Genomic DNA, 20,756 nt, shown 5'->3' with positions numbered 1-20,756 from the left:
TGGGGTTACCCGGCCTCTCGGACACAGCCTTAGTAGTGGGGTTAGCCGTCCTCACGCACAGTGACTGTGGGTTCTCTAGTGAGAGACAGTGCTGCGGCACTGCGAGTCCTCTAGTGAGAGTGCTGCAGCAGTGACTGAGTGCACCAGTGAGAGAGAGGGATGCAGCACTGTGAGTGCTCTAGTGAGTGCTGCAGCAGTGACTGCGTGCTACAGTGAGAGAGAGTGCTGCAGCAGCGACTGCGTGCTACAGTGAGAGAGAGGGATGCAGCAGTGAATGATTGCTCCAGTGAGAGAGAGTGCTGCGGCACTGCGAGTGCTCTTGTGAGAGTGCTGCAGCAGTGACTGTGTGCTCCAGTGAGAGAGAGGGATGCAGCACTGTGAGTGCTCTAGTGAGTGCTGCAGCAGTAACTGCGTGCTACAGTGAGAGGGAGTGCTACAGCAGTGAATGAGTGCTACAGTGAGAGAGAGTGCTACAGCAGTGAATGAGTGCTAACGTGAGAGAGAGTGCTACAGCAGTGAATGAGTGCTCCAGTGAGAGGGAGTGCTGCGGCACTGCGAGTGCTCTTGTGAGAGTGCTGCAGCAGTGACTGAGTGCTCCAGTGAGAGAGAGTGATGCAGCACTGTGAGTGCTATAGTGAGAGAGAGTGCTACAGCAGTGAATGAGTGCTACAGTGAGAGAGAGTGCTACAGCAGTGAATGATTGCTCCAGTGAGAGGGAGTGCTGCGGCACTGCGAGTGCTCTAGTGGGAGGGAGTGCTGCGGCACTGCGAGTGCTCTAGTGAGAGTGCTGCAGCAATTACTGAGTGCTAGTTTTAGTTAGTCATACACCATATGAATGTTACAGTCTCTTAAAGTGAAACTCCCCCAAAAGGAGTGTTATCTTCACAATATTGAGATTACAGGGGTATCCTAATAAACATAATATTGGCTGGTGATCAGGAGCGATCTGCTTCTACTCTTGCCCTTCCGGAGCAGCTATGCCAGGCTGTCTAGGGTATCTCTTTTCCAGTTTCCTAAAGTGTGTATATCTAAGATGTCTTTTATATTTGAGTTTTATTTATACCATTATTTGCCGCATTATTGACAAATATATATGATTTAGTATCCTGAAGGCATGCCTTACTTCTCTTCCCATTTAATAGGCTGTTCAAATACACTGAACATAATCTTCACAAAAGTTATTTACAAAAGTTTAATCTATTGCCATTATAAATTACAATAACTTTTATTTAAGTATTAATAAAAAAAATTAAAAGCCATTGTTATTTTTTATATCAATACATCTAAGTCACGTAAATACAACACATTGCATTACAAATGCTATAGGTATCACATTTGCGAAAGTTAAAACTATTAGCATTGTAAATGACAAAGCTATTAATTTCGCTATTTTCAAAACCAACACATAAATAAAACATTTGTCATTTACAAGACCAATAGCTCAAACTTTCCTAATGCGAGACCTATTGCATTGCAAATGCTTGTTTCCTCAGAGAGGAATAATGAGGACAGAAGAAAAGTAAATTAACAATAGATTACGGACAGGCTTGACACGCAGGGCACAGATCGTCAGTAAAAGCACTACGGCACAACTTGGAACAGTCTGGTGGGTAAAGTCTTACAACGGAACTGTAAGAAAAGTTTGCGAGCCAGGGGGGGGGGGGACTATTTCATCAGTGCTGGGACTCAAAACAGGGAACAGGTTTAAAATTCAAGAAATCATTAGTCAGATTAGTCGCAGGTTTTACAGACTCCCTCCCACGTGTCAGTTCCCAATACATTTCTTTTAACTTTGCCCTTGGAATTTGAAGGATACTTTCTGGTTTGGACCAGAATGCCTCCATTCCCAGCCTCCCCAGTAGTTCCCTTAGAGAAGTGAACCACCTGATCGATGTGGCCCTAGGGAATTTCAGAAGGTCAGACAAAGCCTCTCGATAGGTTTCAAGTTCTTTCACTGTCCATAGCCTGTACCAGAACATTAAGAGTTTATAATTCAACTTGTGTACCAGCTGTCTGTGAACAAGGTTCATATACAGGGGCATAGAAGGGGAGCTAGAGGGGAGATCAACCAGTGATCTTAGGAAACGGTTTTCAGTGGTAGTGAGGGAGGTTACATTGCCCATACCCCACAGCTCTGCCCCGTAAAGTATCTCTCCAGGACCTTGACGTTGTCAATTTCAAGTGCTGGAGCAATTTGGTGAGAAACACTCTTCCTATGTATTTTACTAATATGGGCACACTGGTGGATAAGTTGTAACTTTACTTTGTTTTTTCTTTAATGGTCTAACAGTTGTTTCCAGGAAGTAGGAACTCTGCTATTCGTCAGCATGATGGGTGCACATTAGAGAGTCTCTGTGAGTGTTGTTAAAGAGAGATGGTCTCGATTCTGCCAGAAGAGGGGAATTCTGCTTCTCACTTCTCCACTCAATTCACTTCCTTGTCATTAGTGACCTAAAGGTCTATTCGGGGTGCGGCTAACATCTCATTCTAAATCTTTGAAATAATTTTTCTGAAAGTATGGCACTATCTGATTACACAAGTCTAACATATGTAGAGAAAGTGCTAATTGTGATGATTGTGACAGTTGAATTCATCCATGACTCCAAATGGTCCTTTAGAAATATTAGGCGAGTTTCTGATTATATCTGGGAAGTACCTTTTTTTCTAATGTGATCTTTTTTCATAAAGTTTAGCAGTTTCTTTATACTTTACGTTAGCTGCCTCCTGATCATTCCTCCTGCATTTAAGCTTGTGTTGGCACCAGATAAATTTTGTGTTAGCCAGTTCTAAGCCTGAGCGGAATTCTACTCTGCGAAATGACGCAAAAGCTCTCTTGCGCTCCGTTGAGTTCCGCAAGCAGTGGAGTATGGCATGTAGTAGTGCGTGCACTGATTTTTAGCCCCGGTAGTTTGTCCCGCACTATAAAATCAGCGCAAAAAGAGGGTGCTGCTTCATTCTGCCGCTCGAGTAGATGTTGTACTTGAGCAGCAGCATCCTCAATGTGAGCTGTAGGTTTCTCAACGCGAGCAGTCGCGACCTAACGCGAGCACTCGCCATCGCTTGCTTACTTAACGTTGGTGAGCCACTTCAGAGAAAAAAGAAACGCTCCTCCTCACTTCAGAGTTTTGCGGCACACGGAGTGCACAAAATTCCCAGAACTTCAGAGTCCCAGCCGTCTGGAAGTGGTTTTTAAAAGAATTCTAATATTGTATCCGGATCATTGATCTCTTGTGTCATTAAGTCTGAATTTTGCCAGTCCTTCAACTGTGTGGGTAAACGTCAGGGGTGGGGGAATTTCACTATTGCCATAATGTATTTCAGTGGTTCATGAACATAACTCTTGTATTCGTGTACAACTTGCTTTCATGACAGTCTGACCTCTAGTACGTTAAACTTTCACTTTGTTGCAGACTGGGCACAAGCTATTTTTATATCCTTAGTTGTAGTTTTGTTGTGTGCCACGGAGGTATCACCTGGTCGGTCAAGAGGTGTGGCGTATGAATCAATAATAGCGTTCCCTAACAGTAGGGAACGGCCCTCTGGGCACAACGTAAAGTATCAAATTGACTTTCTAATGGTGATCCAAAGTTCAAACTTCAATAGTTAAATGACACTCTTGTAGTTTGTATATTCATCTGATAGTTTTATTTATTTTCCAAGTATTTTCCGATGTTTCAAATCACATCCAAAAACATTTTGTCAGCAAACGTTGCATTTAAATCCATATATACATTCCTTTACGCAGCATCTTCCCAATGCATTTCGCGCCTATTACAGGCGCTTCGTCAGGGGAATCTGTAAACATATAATTAACCGTAATGAGGGTCCAAACAATCTACTCAAAATCCTTACATTAATAAACAGTTCCTGTATCTATATATCGTACATGCCAAGATCACCGTTTCTAAGCATCTCATATTCTGTGTTGATGCTCTAACAGTATTATGTGAAATCCCAATCTAACACCATGATTACCAAAAATATTCTGTCATGCCTTACAAAGCTTATATAAAAGAATAAGTAAAAAATGAGTAAAAAATGAAAGTCATGTATTAATTCAAAACATTGCTGAGCTATACATACACATACGTGAAAAACATGTTGCATCCATAGACAAACTCTGTGCAAGTCTCTTTAGTTAAACCCTTGTTATACACATATATATGTACCGTTTTTACTGCATGTTTAGTTCTATCAAACATTGCACCCAAACCGCATTAGGCATGCTGCATCAGTGTTCCTGTCCCAATAATGCCGCTTTACTCACATATCTATATCCAGCTTTTACTGCGTATTCTCGTTCTACCAAACATTGTAACCACACTACATAAAGCATGCTGCATCAATGTTCCTGTCCCTATAATGCCGCTTCACTCACCGCTTTTTTCAATGGTCTACTTTCACAGCGTTTCTACATGAACTGGGTAAAGTTTAACTTTTACCGCGCTGACAAGTTAAATGTTCACTCTCTTCGGTGATTTCCTGTTATCAAACATAGAAAGAGGACTGTGCGTGTAGGCTCAACAAGCGTTCGGCCATTTTGGATTGGGAATCTTACCATTATGCTCGTGGACTAAGGGTGTAAGTTCACAAAACGTTCGGACATTTTAGATCAGGAAGTTTTTAACATCATATCCATCTATCGGGTTACCCCTATTGATTATTGTATTTAGACTTGGGTTGTCCGCATATCACATAAATATACTGCGATGCTCTGAATTCAAAAAGTTGGAGGATACATAACTGAAAAATAACTTAATGTGCTTTCAACATAATTAAAAAAATGATGATGATGAAAAAAATGAAAAACATTTTTTCACACATAATTCACGGGAATTCACATTGAAGACTGATATAATTCAGTTCATTTTAGAGGTAACAAGAGAGTTCCAAACGGTCGTTAAGCCCATGTGGCTTCAGTGAATCCAATTTAAAAATCCAATATGTTTCTTTTTGAAGTAAAGTTTTGTTGACATCTTGGTTGTCGGTGCTCTCCATGATTTCTAACACCATAAATTTAAGTTGTGAGATATTGTGTCTTGCTTGGTTGAAATGGGTTGCAACCGTTGATTTCTCATTTTTGGTCCGTATGTTACTTTTATGTTCAGTGACCCTTGTTTTAATTTTCCTCATGGTTTTTCCTACATAGAGTAGTCCGCATGGGCATTTTAGTGCATAGACTAAGTTCATAGAGTCACAGGTGGCTGTTACTTTCAAACGTATAGGAGTACCCCGTCTAGGATGGTTGATCGTGGTTCCCTTGATTATGGCATGGCAATTACTGCAGTTGTGACACGGTATAGTGCCCTTATGGGATTGTGGCTCCCTTTTACTACCAGTGTTTTTCAACATATCTTGGATGTTTCTACTGCGTGTATATGCAAACCTCGGGTTGTTGTGAAAAATATCTTTAAAATCTGGTTCATTAGCCAAAATACACCAATGTCTCAAAATTGACTGTTTGTAAGCACGGCTTTTCGTAGAAAAAGTTGAAACAACGACTGACCGTTGTTCAGTGGTTTTTGGTCTAGTATTCAGAAGCTCATTGCGTGTTTTTTGTGTGCATTTATTCTCTGCAAGTTCCAGAACTTTTGGAGGATATCCCCTCTCTTTAAATCTTTGAATCATGCTGTGTATTTGTGTTTTTGATTCATCTGGTTCAGAAACAATACGTTTCACTCTGTATAATTGTGATAATGGTAGGTTGTTTTTAAGCGAATTTTGATGAAAACTGCCATAGTGTAACAAGTTGTTTCGATCTGTCACTTTCTTGTGTAGAGTGGTTTTTATTTCATTATTTTCAATGTAGACAAGTACATCCAAATATGCAATAGATTTCTGTTCTATTTGATGTGTAAATTGTATTCGATCATTGATTTTATTCAAATCTTCCAATTCCTGTAGTAAGCTCTGCTTCGGACCTTGCCATAAGACGAATATATCGTCTATATATCTATAGAAAATCACAGCGTGTTTCTTCCATGGCTCTTTACTCAGAATGTGGTCTGTCTCAAAATTAATCATAAAGATATTTGCATAGCACGGTGCTGCACAATTTCCCATGCTGGTCCCCGTAAGTTGTAGGTAGTGTCCCTCTTGCCACTTAAAGTAACTTTGGTACAACGAGAAGTTGAGAAGTTCCATTAAAAACACCTGAAACTTTTGATTGTACGATGATTGTAGAAGTATAGTTTCTACAGCTTCTAGTCCCAGATTGTGCGGGATAGATGTATATAGTGCCTGGACATCAATGGTACATAGCCATAACTCTTGATCCTTGACAATCTTGATTTCTTTCAATTTGTTCAAGAAGTCAGTGGTGTCTCTGACATATGTTTGTGCGCAACTTACAAAATCTTTGAGGTATACATCCAAAAATTGTCCCACCGGTTCATGTATACTACCTCTAGTATTGACAATTGGACGCATTGGTGGTTGCTGTAGATTCTTATGAATCTTAGGTAACATCTGTAAAGATGGGACTCGTGGAAATTGTTTGGTCAAAAAATTCTTGGTTTTCAAGGTGATCGTTCCCTCATCAAAAGTCTTCTGTAAAATACCTGCGAGGTTACTCTGAAATTCCTTCGTTGGATCATTGGATAGTGGTGAATAAACCTCAGTGTCATTCACATGTGCATTTACTTGGGTTATATAAAAGTTGCTGTCCATTACTACAAGTGCCCCTCCTTTATCAGCTTTCTGAATGATGATTTCCTGATTCTCTGATAGTTTTTTTAGAATGTTAACCTCATTTCTAGATAGATTTTGTAGTTTAGATCGATGTTTAAACTCCATTTTGTTGATGTCCTGTGATACCAGTGACTCAAAAGTGTCTAAGGATTTGTGGCTTGTTGGTGCTTGGAACGTGCTCTTAGACCTTAGATTTTTCAATTGTAAGTCTGGTTCTTTGTTTGTGTCCGGAGTGATTATATTTTCAAAGAAATGTCGTAACCTCAAATTACGCATAAGTTTGTATAGGCTGATGTTTAGTTCCAATTTTTCTGTATGATGTGTTGGAACGAACGATGTTCCTTTTTGTAATACTTTGATTTCACTCTTATTCAATTGTTGGGTAGAAATATTGATAACTAGTTGTTTATTTATCTCTTCTTCCTGTTGGTTCTGCCACTCTGCGTGGCAGCCTTGGGTGCTGGTCTTGTTGCTTCGCTTTCTTTTGCCCCTCCGGGGTCGCCGTGGTCTGTTGGACCTTCCTCTAAAAAAGGAACACTTAAAGCCAGTTGGTCACTTGTGTGAGGTTGTGAACCTCTATTTCCTGGACGGGTTGATCGATTCTCTCCTTCTGATGATGACGTTTCAGTTTCAGTGGTGTTAGTCTGGGGTTTGTTCTGACGTCTTCTTGCATACACCTCGGCCCAGGAGTAGACCTCCCCCAGCTTGTAGTCTATAGTGTCTCTTTTGTATTTGCGCACCTTACGTTCGTTGATCTCTTCTGTGTATTTGTCCAATTGTACGTTAGTCACATCATGTGCTCAATTTACAAGACATTGAAAGATTGTGTAAATTTGCTACATACCTGTCAATGGGCTCAAGGCTGTATTTTTGCTCTTGGACAAAGCTGTGCCTATTAATGGCAAATTCAGTTTTGGAGCATAGTAAGTGTCGGGGTCAGACATGCATCTAAGTAAAGATCGGTTTCACCTAGAGTATCCTCTCTTCCGGCTTTTAAATTCAGTTGTACATCCTCAAACCTTTGGGTCTGAAGGAGTGTAATCAAATTATTTTCTTTTTCCCCTGAATCTAAAACCTCTTCATGTAGTTTAAAAAGTAGTTTTTACAATCAAACCGCAGTAGTTTGGGTTCTCCACGTATAGAGAGAAAGGTCTGTGCAGGTTGTAAACACATTTTTCTGTCGACATAGCACTCCCCAGGTTGGTCTGGGAATTGCTGGCATATAATACACTAATTCTAGAAAGTCCAAGAAGTGTATCTACCCCAGTAATACAATAAATGTTCCCTTAAGTTATTTCCAGTGCTACAACGAATTGAAATTCGGTACTCTTGTTAATAATAATCACGCCTTATCGAGCAAAGTAGTGTAGGACCTTCAGTCACATTAATACAGTTGCTTCCTGATCAGCAACTAGAGCAATTCCAAGTAAGCTGTAGTCTCAACATATCAGGCTGCCCACTGAACAGGCACTTGTTTGATGTAACACAGCTCGCTTACATCCGATAATAATCTGCATGAATGTAAGCCTTTTTCAAGGGTAGGCGGCCCTTTTATTTCAGTGACTTTCAACTCCATTTGTTGTTGAATTACAGTTGAGCTTGTGACCAAACAGACTTGTCTCAGGCCAGCACAAAGCTTTTGCAGTTCCAGGAAGGCAGTTCATTGATGATATGTTGCACCTGTGCACAGCTCCTTTGTGACCAATACTTCACCAGCTGTCAATGATAAAAGCCAAGTTTACTTTTGTGCTCAAAATATGCCAATTTCCAAGGAAATTTCAAGAGAATTTTAGAGTACATAGAACAGACATACACTTTCCGATAGGTTTCAAGGCAGTGCTGGGCAAAGCATTAGACTTAACTGGCAGCAGTGGGGGTTCCTCTCAAACTGCAATTCACCATGGCAATTCCTGGATTGTGCACTGCTCGTCACCAAGGCACGGAAATGTTGTAATCACACTTTGTGTAGTGCTAGTAATCTTTATTTCAATACAGCCAAGGAATGGGATCTCCAGCTTCTTTCTGAAGTGATGTCCCTCTGAAATCAGCCCACAATTTGCTCCGCTCCCAAACTTTACTTACAAGACCTCAACATTTCATTCTGTAAAAAGTGATCAGAACACTACGCACGTCTACCAGTACTATGGACAACATATGCTCTGAAACAATTCCCGTGCACTATGTGACACGCTGTAAAGTATATCTAATCATGTAAACAAATGTATCCGTTGTCTATTATGCGAATAGTTTTTTTTTTATAACCGTAATGTATAAGTTATTCTCATTTGCCCTGTTTATCACTTCAGTATTTCGTTTTTCTATACACTGTGTCTGTGTATGGGATTGCCTTTGCTGAAGCTTGTGTGCCGTAAAGTGATGCTGTTTGTTTTCTTTCTTACAGGTAGAGGATATCCTGCCCCCTGTCTTTTCAGTCACCCCTAAAGGCAGTGGCGCAGGCTATGGCGTGGGCTTTGACCTGGAAGAGTTCTTGAACCAGTCATTCGAGATGGTTGGGGAGAGTCGTGAGAGGTAGGCCATGGTGCAGGGCAGTAGCTGCAAGTGGTATTAAGTGGGGCAGGCATGGGACATGCGGTTATGCGTGAGAGTGGCTTGGGCCTGAGCGAGTTTTAAGGTCTATTCTGGGCAACTGTGCATAAGACCACTTGTGGAGTATGATGTTCATCCCTGGAGGCCTCAACAGGAGCATTCATTTATTCTCCGACGTTCTCATCTGATGCTTTTCCAGATACTGTTTACCACTTTTGGTGGATTGCCCAGTTTTAGTTTCCTATTTGGTATGGGCGGCAGACAGTCAAAGAAACCTTATTGGGCTAAAGAAAATAGCCATAAAAGCCACAATTACATGGTGTCAACATGTGCAGCCCTCAGCAAGAAAGTGGATTTTAAATAGTCCATAGATTAGCTCATCTAAATGGTGAAATATTTTCAACCATAAGTCCTTTGTGGATGCCTCAAATATCTTAATCATTTACACTGGAGGAGAGGATCGTTAAGGAGATGTAATACACTCGCACGGCACAAACTTTTGCATGTTGAGAGAGAATATTCTTAAGCCTAGAGGTGACAGCAGCAGGAAGACTAGACTGAGGGAGTATCCACAACATGAGTTGGGGAAAAGATTCAGTTGTAACGGATGTTTATATAGTGATACCTCTTCTATGGTATACACCAGTCATGCAACTTGATGCTGTACTTGTTTTGAACATGATGTATGGAGTAGTAACGTACATGCTATACTTTTCGATAAGGTTCTTAGAAATACTTCCCCTCAAACTACTGTCTCTCAACCAAATAGCCCTCTGAGCCTTCACTCCAAATAACCTATTGTAACTAATACTCTTCTCTCCAAACTAGTATCACTCCCTTCTCGCCCCATAACAATATCCCCTTTCTCCCCAGCACTGTATTGGTCCACTCCTTTCCACTAACCAACATTGTCTTCCAAAGCTCCCTCTCCCTCTCCCTCTCCCTCTCCCTCTCCTTCTCTCCTTCTCTCCCTCACTCTCTTCTCTTCCCCCCTCTCTCTCTCTCTCTCTCTCTCTCTCTCTCTCCCTCTCTCCCTCTCCCTCTCCCCCTCTCTCCCTCTCTCCTCTCCCCCTCTGCCCCTCTCTCTCTCTCTCTCTCTCTCTCTCTCTCTCCCTCTCTCTCTCTCTTTCTCTCTCTCTCTCCTCTTTCCCCCTCTCTCTCCTCTTTCCCCCTCTCTCTCCTCTTCCCCCCTCTCTCTCCTCTTTCCCCCTCTCTCTCCTCTTTCCCCCTCTCTCTCCTCTTTCCTCCTCTCTCCTCCTCTCTCTCCTCTTTCCCCCTCTCTCTCCTCTTCCCCCTCTCTCTCCTCTTTTCCCCTCTCTCTCCTCTTTTCCCCTCTCTCTCCTCTTTCCCCCTCTCTCTCCTCTTTCCCCCTCTCTCTCCTCTTTCCCCCTCTCTCTCCTCTTTCCCCCTCTCTCTCCTCTTTCCCCCCTCTCTCTCCTCTTTCCCCCTCTCTCTCCTCTTTCCCCCTCTCTCTCCTCTTTCCCCTCTCTCTCCTCTTCCCCCTCTCCTCCTCTTTCCCCCTCTCCTCCTCTTTCCCTCTCTCTCCTCCTCTTTCCCTCTCTCTCCTCCTCTCTCTCTCTCTCCTCCTCTTCTCTTTCCCTCTCTCTCCTCCTCTCTCTCCTCCTCTTTCTCCCTCTCTCTCTCTCCTTTTTCTCTCCTCTCTGTATGACACACTGCATCTTGCTTCTGCTCTCCCAAGGACCTTATTAAGACAGTTTCAAAAAGCTAAAGAAAATGCGAGCTAAGTGTGAAGTACTAATCTTCATATTTTTGTCTCCTGCTCTCCATAGCCAAGTAGACTCTGCTCCTCTGTCAGCCTCACTGCTCGCTGACTGGTTGGAGGTGCACAGAATGAACCCTGCTGACATGGAATCGCTTCAGGAAGAGTTGCAGCTTGGCTCGCCGATGATCCTCTCCGACATTCCGGACATGCATGATGCTTGACCACAAGGAAAGGTCAGATGGAGAGATGACACCATAGCCCTTTCTGCATACAGTGCAACTGCTTACAGCTGGTGACCTAGTGTGGAGGATTCCCATGGACATCTGAGCTTCTGGACAAATAATGATCATGGCTGAACATAAACCAGCAAGTTTCCACCTGCTGCTATTCCATCCTGGCATCCAGGACCTCGGAGCCTAATTGAATATTTAGCTCTAGTACTTCCTGTGCCAACCTGTCTTGAGTCAGTGGAAGGGCATGGGGCTAGGTCTCGTAAATTGGTGGCCTTTCACACTTTGTCCAGTTCTAGTCTTAACATTTCCTTTGAAGCACTACCTGGAAACCAGTGCCTCTCCGAACAAGACACACATGGCTCTTACATGTATATATTAATTTTGTATGTATTTTTTACTTCTATTTATAAGAAATCAATGTAAAAGGAAATTGTACCACTCACCCTTGCCCCCAGGCTTTGGAATGCCCTCTATCAAGTTTGGCACCTTCAGCCTTATTTTAATTTTATTTTTAAACCGGTTCCTCCCAAGCTGCCTTCCCCAAGCTCAACAAGTGTTTTTGCACCTTTACGGGAGGATGGAGGGAGGGGGGCATATGTGCCGCGGCATTAAGCCAGAGTACAGATGATTTTGCCAGCTTGATTGGTTAAAGTATTATGTTCATGTGTAATCCTTGAAAGCATTGCATGCACTGAAGGAGAGGAATGTGAGTGACATAGGGTGGTGGGACACACTCGCAGCACACACCCAGCACACTTGCCCTGCTCCTCTATATGATATCTGCACTGACAAGGAGACTCAAGTGTCCAGTTGCGCTCCTCATCATTTGTAATAAAACCGCCTGCTCTCGTTGGGAAGCGACTAGTGGTAACATTCTTAAATTCTCCACTTGAATAAATTCTGCGATCCTGGGCAAATCCCATTACCTACCTGTGTCTTAGTGTGTTTAAAGTAGCCACAAATACCATTTGTTAATGCTACATGAAAACCTAGAAGTTTAAGTGTAAGACTTCACAATAAGACGCCTCTTTGTATTTATGGGAGGGGAAGATAATGGCCCCAAAACATTACGGTTCAGTACCTCTATCAGCCAGCTGTAAAATGTACACCAATGATTGTTGGCAAAGGAAATCTACCTTTAGGAAATCAGGGTCAGCTGCACCTGTAGAAGAAAAATTAAGTTTTGAAGAAAAAGTAAGCAAATGCCTCGACTGTGTGTATGCAGAGGCTGATGTATGTGCTGTGGCTTTTTTCTTTAAATACGGTTTGTGGTTCTGTATAGTTCAACCAGCCTTTACTGTCACTTTATGTCACTTATATCTTTCATGGTTTGCATAAACCAACTGGTTGGATCATTTGGAATAGACCAGAAAAAGGCAAATAGCTTGTGCGGTGTTGAGTAAGCACCATACATGTAATTTATGTCCCTTGTGCCATCAAATAGAACCTCAGAAGGTCCCTTGACCTTGCAATATCTTCAGATCGAAAGCTGGGCAATGTAGATATACGTTTAAATTTTCAATACGATGGGGGACAACCAGGTCTTGGAAATGCAGCTCAATTAAAGACGTGTCGTGCTGATTACTTATTGTCATTAATACACCTACAGGATGGTGTTGGGTACAGGAGAAATGAGGTCCCTGGCAGATTCTGCACTTCACTTGAAGTAGCAGCAACAGTCAGTCTACATGGGAATTAATCAAACACCACATCACCAGTCAACTCTACAAATAGTGAGGTACTTAAAATGGGTGGAGATTTGCAATGATGAGCAGTAGGCACATGTAGAGTCATGAGATAGTGTTCAAATTTAAGGCCCATGAATGGGAGAAGGAACAGGACAGTATAGATTACGTTTTTAAAAAGTCTTAGAAAGAGGGCAAGAACTGGAAATAGCAGAGTTGCACGCACAATCTTGGAGATGGGTGGGGAAAATAAAAAGGTGTTGCTTGACGGTGGCAGAAAATAACACAAGTAAATGGCCTGTGTTGGTAGTGGCCTCAGGTGGGGAAATCACAACGGTATTGTAACAGAAATACATTCTGGAAACTGTTCCACGTAAATGAAATCAGACATGAGGTTGAAGAGTCTGGCGTAAGGTGGCTATCGGCAGAAGGTTCCAAACAGGATTTCCAGCACCAAGTTCAGAATCTGGTACAGGATGTCATGGAAGTTGCTCAGTGGCGAGGTGATTGTGCAGAAGATCCCCTCACTATGAAGATGAACCTTCTACAAGTTTCTACCATAACTCATGCTCTGATCGCTTGCAGTTGGGATAGATCAGGTGTCAGCACGTGAATTGGATCATGAAGTCTGAACACTCCTTACTGGCTTTCATGAACGTGTTTGCATGCGCTTAAAAGATAGGGTGCTAGAGAGGTGGGTTCTAGGTTCTGGAATGTTCCAGCCAAAAGTACCCAGCATCCACTTTCTTGCACACCCTCATGCCTCTGGTCCAGCGCTCCAAACGGCACCTCAGTATGTGTTCCGATAACAAAATTGCCACTGAAGGTTGAAGGGCAAGCACAAAAGGAATTGCTCTTCGGGTCACACTGCTAGTTCCCAGTTTGATAGGGTGCTATGTCAGCCCACAGGATGTCAGCAACTAAATCTGTTTCATGGATCCAGGAGTAACGCTCAGGCTTGTAGTCCAGCCAGTGAAATGGTGTATAAATGTCTTTGCTGTTATTCCGAGTCTTCCTGTTCGATATTCACGTTAGAAAGTTTAAACAGGAAAAGGATATTACAGGTAATGCATAGCAATCATGAATTTTCCATGCCAGAGAGAGCTGTAACCGGACAGTAACCGCTGTAGACACTGTAGGAAACGGGCTCTTTATATAGTGGACCAAAACAAGGTACACTGTGCAAAGAGTCCAGGCAACCCTTATTGGTTTACAGAGGCAAAAATGATAATACTAAATGCTCTCTTTTCTGGTAATGTGCATGAGCAATTTCGGCTTATCAGAGGGTAGTGCTAAGCATTTGTTGTACTCACAGAGGCGATAAATAAAACACACAACTCGAGAATAAATCTGAGACCAATTTGGAAAAATAACTTATTTATATGTAAATTTTGATACCAAGAACTTAGTTATCAAGTAAGTACTTTTTTAAATATTGATTTTTATAGGCAAGCAAACAGTTCACTTATATGCGTCTTTACGCACCAATGCTTCCCTATGGGAGAAAAGGCATATGTTACATACAGGTATTTATGGTTGGTTTCTGGGGGTCTCCTTCCGGACTTAGGGTGGTAGGGAAGCAAGGTCCAAAGTACTGCCAGCAGTTACTCATTACCTTATCTGGGGCGACATGGTGCAGAGGTTCTGGTTGGGTTGGTAACTTTGCGCACCACGCCAGTGAAAAGAAGCGGGTCTACCTAGAAACAGGCTGCAGAGGACGACTTGGGACAAGTCTGGGAGCTCCCAACGGGGAGCTCGGGTCACAAGGATCCTGGGAACATGGCGGTACAGCCAGTTCGTAGGCACCCGGGCCCGGCTCTCGGGTGCTGAGTAGAAGGTTTGGCTGGCCTCTCTGCGTCCTAGGGCCTTGCGGTTGTCAGCCTCTCAGTTTGAGGGTGCAAAACTCAGGACTGCTAGGCCGCTCTGTAAGTTTGCCTCTGCAGTGCTGATGTCCCTTAACAGCTCCTCATTCTCTGTGCTATTAGAGTCCTGACTGAACTTAAACAGGCCTTGGCTGTTGCAAGGGATCCGGACCCCAGGTATTGGTCCTGTGCCGCTCTGGTGAGTCCTGGTGTCCTCTTACTCGGTGGATTGACAGATCTGACTTTCAACCCATTCCTGGAGGGCTGCTGTATTGTTCTGGCTGGGGAGCGGCAACTCTGTGAACCAGACTTTGCTTCTTCGTTTCTGCGGATTGCAGGGTAGTAGCTTCTCTACTCCAAGAGAGGTTTCTAGCAATTTGAAAAGGGCTGGCAGTCTTCCGGCATTCTTGGTAGTTGCTCAGCTGCAGGACGAGTCACTCTGTCACGATTGTTGAGACTGATACATGCAGGCAGGGTTTTAGTGCCAAATGTCTACAGCAGTCGTCAGTTGTCATCTCACTGCTCTTCTTTTGGATCGTTGAATCGGAGTTAGTGGCCTCAGGTGTGCCTCCTAAATACTCAATTTAGGGTCGTTTAGGCAAGTGACGAGTAGTAGCCATTGAGCTCCTTACCTTTAGTGTGTCTACACCCTCTGTATGACCGCTACCTGTTAGAAGTAAGCATAACCATGACCTAATTAACCTAATTCTACCAAACCCAAGATGGTGGAATTCTAAGTTTTCTGTTCACATCAGGTAGCCCTCCTTAGGGACGGAACTAGTCGGAAGAAGGAACACACCTCCTGACTAGCTAATTTTCAGCCTGTTCTGGTGCCAAATGGTCCCAGGGCAGGGGGTGGCATTTCTCCTTTGGGTCACATATCAAAGGCAGCAGAGGCCTTTGAAGCCTCCTGCTTTGATGTGCTGATTTCTTAGCCATCTTGCTTGGAGTAGGTGGCAACACCTCCGGCCAAGCAGGCATTGTTTCTGTCCTCACAGAGTTCGGTCTCTCAACTGCAGGAGGTCAGACGCCTGTCTGTGGTGGCAGGCTGGTCTAAATTAGTCAGCCAGCACACTAGTAGGCAGTAGGTTTTCATGCAGCCTGAAATGGCAGTCTGCATGATAGTGATGAGGGGTTCCTTAGGATGGCTCAATAAATGCTGCTGCCCTTGGGGACCCTCTTTAGCCTCCTTGGCCTAGGTACCAGGGGTACTATTCACTAGGGACCTACAGGGGGTACTAAAGGTATTGCCAATTGGGGGCACAATCGTACAGTTTTTTAGTGAAAGAGATCCGGCACTGAGGACCTGAATAGCTGGAACCCAGTGCACTTCTGTCAAATTGCATCAGGTACCATGCAAAAAGTGGGGGTGACCATGTCTAAAAGTGGCACACTCCTACACCCCCCCCTCCCCCAAATTAAAGAGAATTAGACTATCCTTTGCCAATAGAGGCTTCATCATCTCAGTGGAAAAATCTGAAAAGGCCATCTGCATTGGCATGGTCAGTCCCAGGTCTGTGCTCCATTGTAAAGTCCTTACCCTGTAGGGAGATGGACCACCTCAACAGTTGGGGTTTTTCACCCTTCATCTGTATCAACCATCTAAGAGGATGGTAATCGGTTTGGACAAGAAGGTGAGTACCAAACATAAATGGTCTCAGCTTCTTCAGGGACGAAACAACAGCAAAGTCTTTCCACTCAATGGCACTCCAATGCTGCTCTCTATGGAGTAACCTCATGTTAATGAAATCAGCAGGCTGGTCATGGCCATCATCATTGGTCTGGGAAAGGACTGCTCAAATCCCATGTTTAGAGGCATCAGTCTGCACTATGAACTGCTTTGAATAATCTGGAGCTTTAAGAATGGGCGCTGAGCACTTTGCTTCTTTCGGGGTGTCAAAAGCCTTTTGGTAGCTCTGTCCAGTTTATCTTCTTTAGCCTCTTCTTGGAGGTAAGTACTATAAGGGGTGCCATACACCTTCACAAACCTGTAGTACCCAGTCAAGCCAAGTAATACCCTGATTTGAGTCTAAGTTGTTGTCGGAGCGTCCCAGGCCATAATTGTCTGGATTTTGGGCTGTAAAGGTTGAACTTGGCCTCCACCTACAAGGTGGTCCATGTATACAACTATGCCCTGCCCTATCTGGCACTTGATTGCCTCGATAGTGAGGACGGCAGCTTGCAAAGCCTTCAGGACCTTCCCAAGTTGGATCAGGTGATCCTGTCAAGTGGAACTATTAACATCAATATTGTCCAGATATGCTGCACCAAAGGTTTCCAACCCAGCAAGGACTTTATTCACCAACCTCTGGATGGTGGCAGGGGCATTCTTTTTTCCAAAGAGGCCATACCAGTGAATTGATAATGTCCATCTAGGGTTGAGACTGCTGACTTTTCATTTGCTCCTGGGGTAAAACCACTCTGCCAGTATCCAGATGTAAAATCAAAGGTACTAAGAAATTTGGCTGCCTCCAACCTGTCAATTAGCTCATCAGCTCTAGGAATTGGGTGTGCATCTATCTTGGTTACTGCATTGAGGCCCCTGTAGTCCACACTACTTCAGCTCTGGTTTTCTACCCTTGGAATGAGGTTTCGAGACTAACACAACTAGGCTGGCCCAGGAGCTCTCAGAGGGTTCAGTGACTCCAATTCCAGCATCTTGCTGACTTTAGCTCTGATGCTCTCCTTAACTGGATCAGACGTTCTATATATTTTGTTTTTGACAGGTGTATTGTCTCCAGTGTCCATATTATGGCTATACCAGGTAGTCTGATCAGGGGTTAGGGAGAAGAGCTCCGCATACTGCTCCTGGAGCTTGCTGTTGTGCAGGGAGGGTGTCTAAGAAGGCAGCTTCATCTTTTGGGCTGTAGGAGAGGTTGACTCTCTGCTTTCTGATCAATAACCATGAGCATAGTCACATCAGCCCTGTCATAGAAAGGCTTCAGGTGGTTGACATGGATGACACTATGAGGGCTTCTGCTAGTGCCTAGGTCTACCAGGTAGGTGACCTCACCTTTCCTTTCAAGGATAGGGGAGGGACTGCTCCACTTGTCCTTAAGGAACCTAGGTGTCACAGACTTAAAAACCCATACTCTCTGCCCTGGTTGGAACTCCATCAGTGCAGCATTTTGGTCATACAAATGTTTCTGGAGCTCTTGGCCTTCCTCAAGGTTTTTGGATTCTTTAGTGCCATCCTTGAACGTAGGCCAAGCACATAGTCCACAGTGTCCTGTTTAGGCTCTTTGAGAGGGCTCTCCCAGCCTTCCTTAACCAGATACAGTGGTCCCCTTACGGAAAACATCCATTACCACGCGGGCATTGCATCACAATGCCTTTACATCGCGGTTATTACAACGCAAATCATTACAACGACTTGTGCTGAATGGTGCTCTAACCTAAGGAATAGTATGATTTACAATTCCAACACCTCCCTACTGTACATAGACTGGTGTTGGAATAGTAAATCATACTACTCCTAAGTCCAGTGCCCTCCAGCGCAAGTCATTGTAACAACTTGAGTTGTAAAAACTGCAATGTAACGTACCGCAATCATTTTGATCGCGTTGTAACGTCACATATTCCCCCTTACAGGATGCCCAAATAGAAGTTCAAAGGGACTGAACCCTACTCCCTTCTATGGTACTTCTCTGTAAGTGAAAAGCAGGCATGGCAAAAGGACATACTGTCTCCTACGGAGATTTTCAGGGAGTCCTATGATCATACTTTTCATGGTTTTGTTGAATCTCTACTAAACCATTGGATTGTGGATGATATGGGGTAGTAGACTTTCCACATCACACCACATTCATCCTACATGGCCTTTAGGTAGCCGGACATGAAGTTGCTATCTCTGTCTGACACCACCTCCTTAGGGAAATCAATTTTGTAAAAGTGGGCTCTAACAACTGCAGGAACAGTGACGGTCCTAAGGTGTTTAGCTTCAGGATACCTGGTGGTGTGATCTGCTACTACCAGTATGAATCTGTTCCCTGATTCTGATTAAGGGTTCAGGGGGCCAACAACATCAACCCCTACCCTTTCAAAGGGAACCCCAACCACTGGAAGTGGAATTATTGGGGCCTTTGGGTGGTTACCTGCTTTGCCACTGGCTTGGCAGGTAACACAGGAGTCTAAAACGTCTTAACCTTCTGGGGCATGCTTGGCCAGTCGAAGTGGGTGACTAACCTACTCAAAGTTTTTCTCTGGCCGAGATGCCCAGTTAGGGAGATGTCGTGGGCCACTGAGAGTAAAAACTCTCTGTACAGCTGAGGCACAACCACTATCCTAATGGCACCGGGTTTGGGCTTTCTGGCCTCAGTATACAGGAGTTCCTCCTCCCAATAGGTCCTGTGGGAGCCACTGACATCTCCCTATTCATATGCAGCTGCTTGCTGTCTTAGGCTTTCAAGAGTTGGACAGGTCCCCCGTTCTTGGCACTGCTCTGCCCTAGAGACTCCCCATCAGCCTAAACCTCTGGCGTGTAAGGCCCAAGTTCCTGCGGCTCAGTTCCCTTTCGGGCTGACAGGTCTTCTCCCCGAGGAGAGGGGGCCTGAGCTTGTGGCTGTTTAGAAGCTAGCTTCCCAGTCTTCTTACATTTTCTCTTGAAGGTTTAGGCCATTACTCCAGACTCCAACTCCTCTTTTTCACCTTGGACTTTGTTCTGTGCTCTGGCTTTTACGCACACTCATTCAGGGATTCCAGCAGGGCTGCACAGGATCTTAGTTGTACATCAGCCCACACGGAAGACTCCAGATCAATCCGTAGCAAACGTTCAACAGGAATTGCAGAGGACATGACGACCTTCTTTATGGAATGAACCTTCGTCACATTATCAGCGCTGGTGACTGAATAAGTTTGTCCAGTAAGGTATTGTTATGAAGATATCAGTTTTTCAGTCAACATGGTGACACTTGCACCTGTATCTCTCTCAATGCTTCCGCACTGATCCCATTAATGAGGCTGTTGTCTGTATTTCTGAGATTACTGGGCCAGCCAGGCCAGCTACATTCACCCCGCCCTCTGAGACTAAAGTAGTTTCAGTGTGCTCTCTAACCTGGCCAGGGCACACCAAGGATCCCATCTGGAGACTCACCACCCCAGTGTTAACTGGGGGCGCACTAGAGGAAGCCTTTTTGGAAGCCAGTTCAGTGCCCATTGGCTTTGCGATTCATGCACCAAGCCTTCCGGGGATCCTGTTTCTTACCCTGGTAACCACCCTTGGTCTGTGTATTGACTCATGGCCCACCCTCCTGAACAAGTATTTGGGGGCCTTTAGAAGACTTTGTTTTTGCCATCTGGTTGCCCACTCTTTTTTCTTGGGGGAAGGTGATGCGGAGGGAGTTGGCAACCCCTTTCTTTTGGCCACCTCATCCATGAGACTTCTTGGACACCCTAGTCTTGACCCAGTGTTCTGCCTTCTTTCCCAGTTCTTGGGGAGGGACTGGACCTAGGTTCCCCAAGTACTAATGCAACTTTTCGGAAACACTGTTACTTAACAGATGCTTTTTCATAATAAGATTATAAAGTCCATCATAGTCTTGCATCTTGTTACCTATTTATCCGGCCATGTTATGTTTTGACAGAGAACTCAACAAAATCTACCCAGGATCTGACTCGAAGTTTTGTGAGTATCCCTGAACTGCTCGCCCACACTACCACAAAAGAGAGCACATTCAGGGCCATATGTATGAAGTTATTTTGCAAACACTGTGAATCGCAAGAAAATGGTGTTTGCGATCGCAAAACAGAGTATCCCTATGTATAAGAGCCAGCCTGAGCGCAAAATTGCTAATCGCAAAATTAGCGATTAGCAATTTTGTTAGGTATAAATTCTGTGAATATTTTTGCGGACTTGCAATCTGCGACACGCCAATTGCGAAAAATTGCAATTAAGGAGTTCTTGAATTGCGAATTCGCAAAATGAGATACACGAAAAAATTTGCAATTTGCCATTTCACGAAATTCGCAATGTTGCTAATCGTAATTACCACCAAGCCTGAGCAGGTGGTAACCAGGT

At 43.9% G+C, this 20,756-nt stretch overlaps 1 protein-coding gene across 2 annotated transcripts in view; it reads left to right on the top strand.

Moving 5' to 3' along the window:
* Nucleotides 1–12,118, top strand: part of MAPK7 (mitogen-activated protein kinase 7) — a 79,410-nt gene extending 67,292 nt beyond the window's left edge. For both annotated transcript variants that reach the window (XM_078652556.1, XM_078652555.1), the window contains 2 exons: nt 9,092–9,219; nt 11,028–12,118. In XM_078652556.1, the coding sequence (XP_078508682.1) occupies nt 9,092–9,219; nt 11,028–11,181 (282 nt within the window). In that variant the 3' untranslated portion in view covers nt 11,182–12,118. The remainder of the gene's footprint in view (nt 1–9,091; nt 9,220–11,027) is intronic.
* Nucleotides 12,119–20,756: the final 8,638 nt, after the last annotated feature.

This window comes from Lissotriton helveticus, chromosome 7 (genome assembly GCF_964261635.1).
Source record: "Lissotriton helveticus chromosome 7, aLisHel1.1, whole genome shotgun sequence".
In the NCBI taxonomy this organism is placed as follows: domain Eukaryota; kingdom Metazoa; phylum Chordata; class Amphibia; order Caudata; family Salamandridae; genus Lissotriton; species Lissotriton helveticus.
Note: the sequence above shows the minus strand (reverse complement) of the source record. Positions and strands in the feature narration are given on the sequence as shown.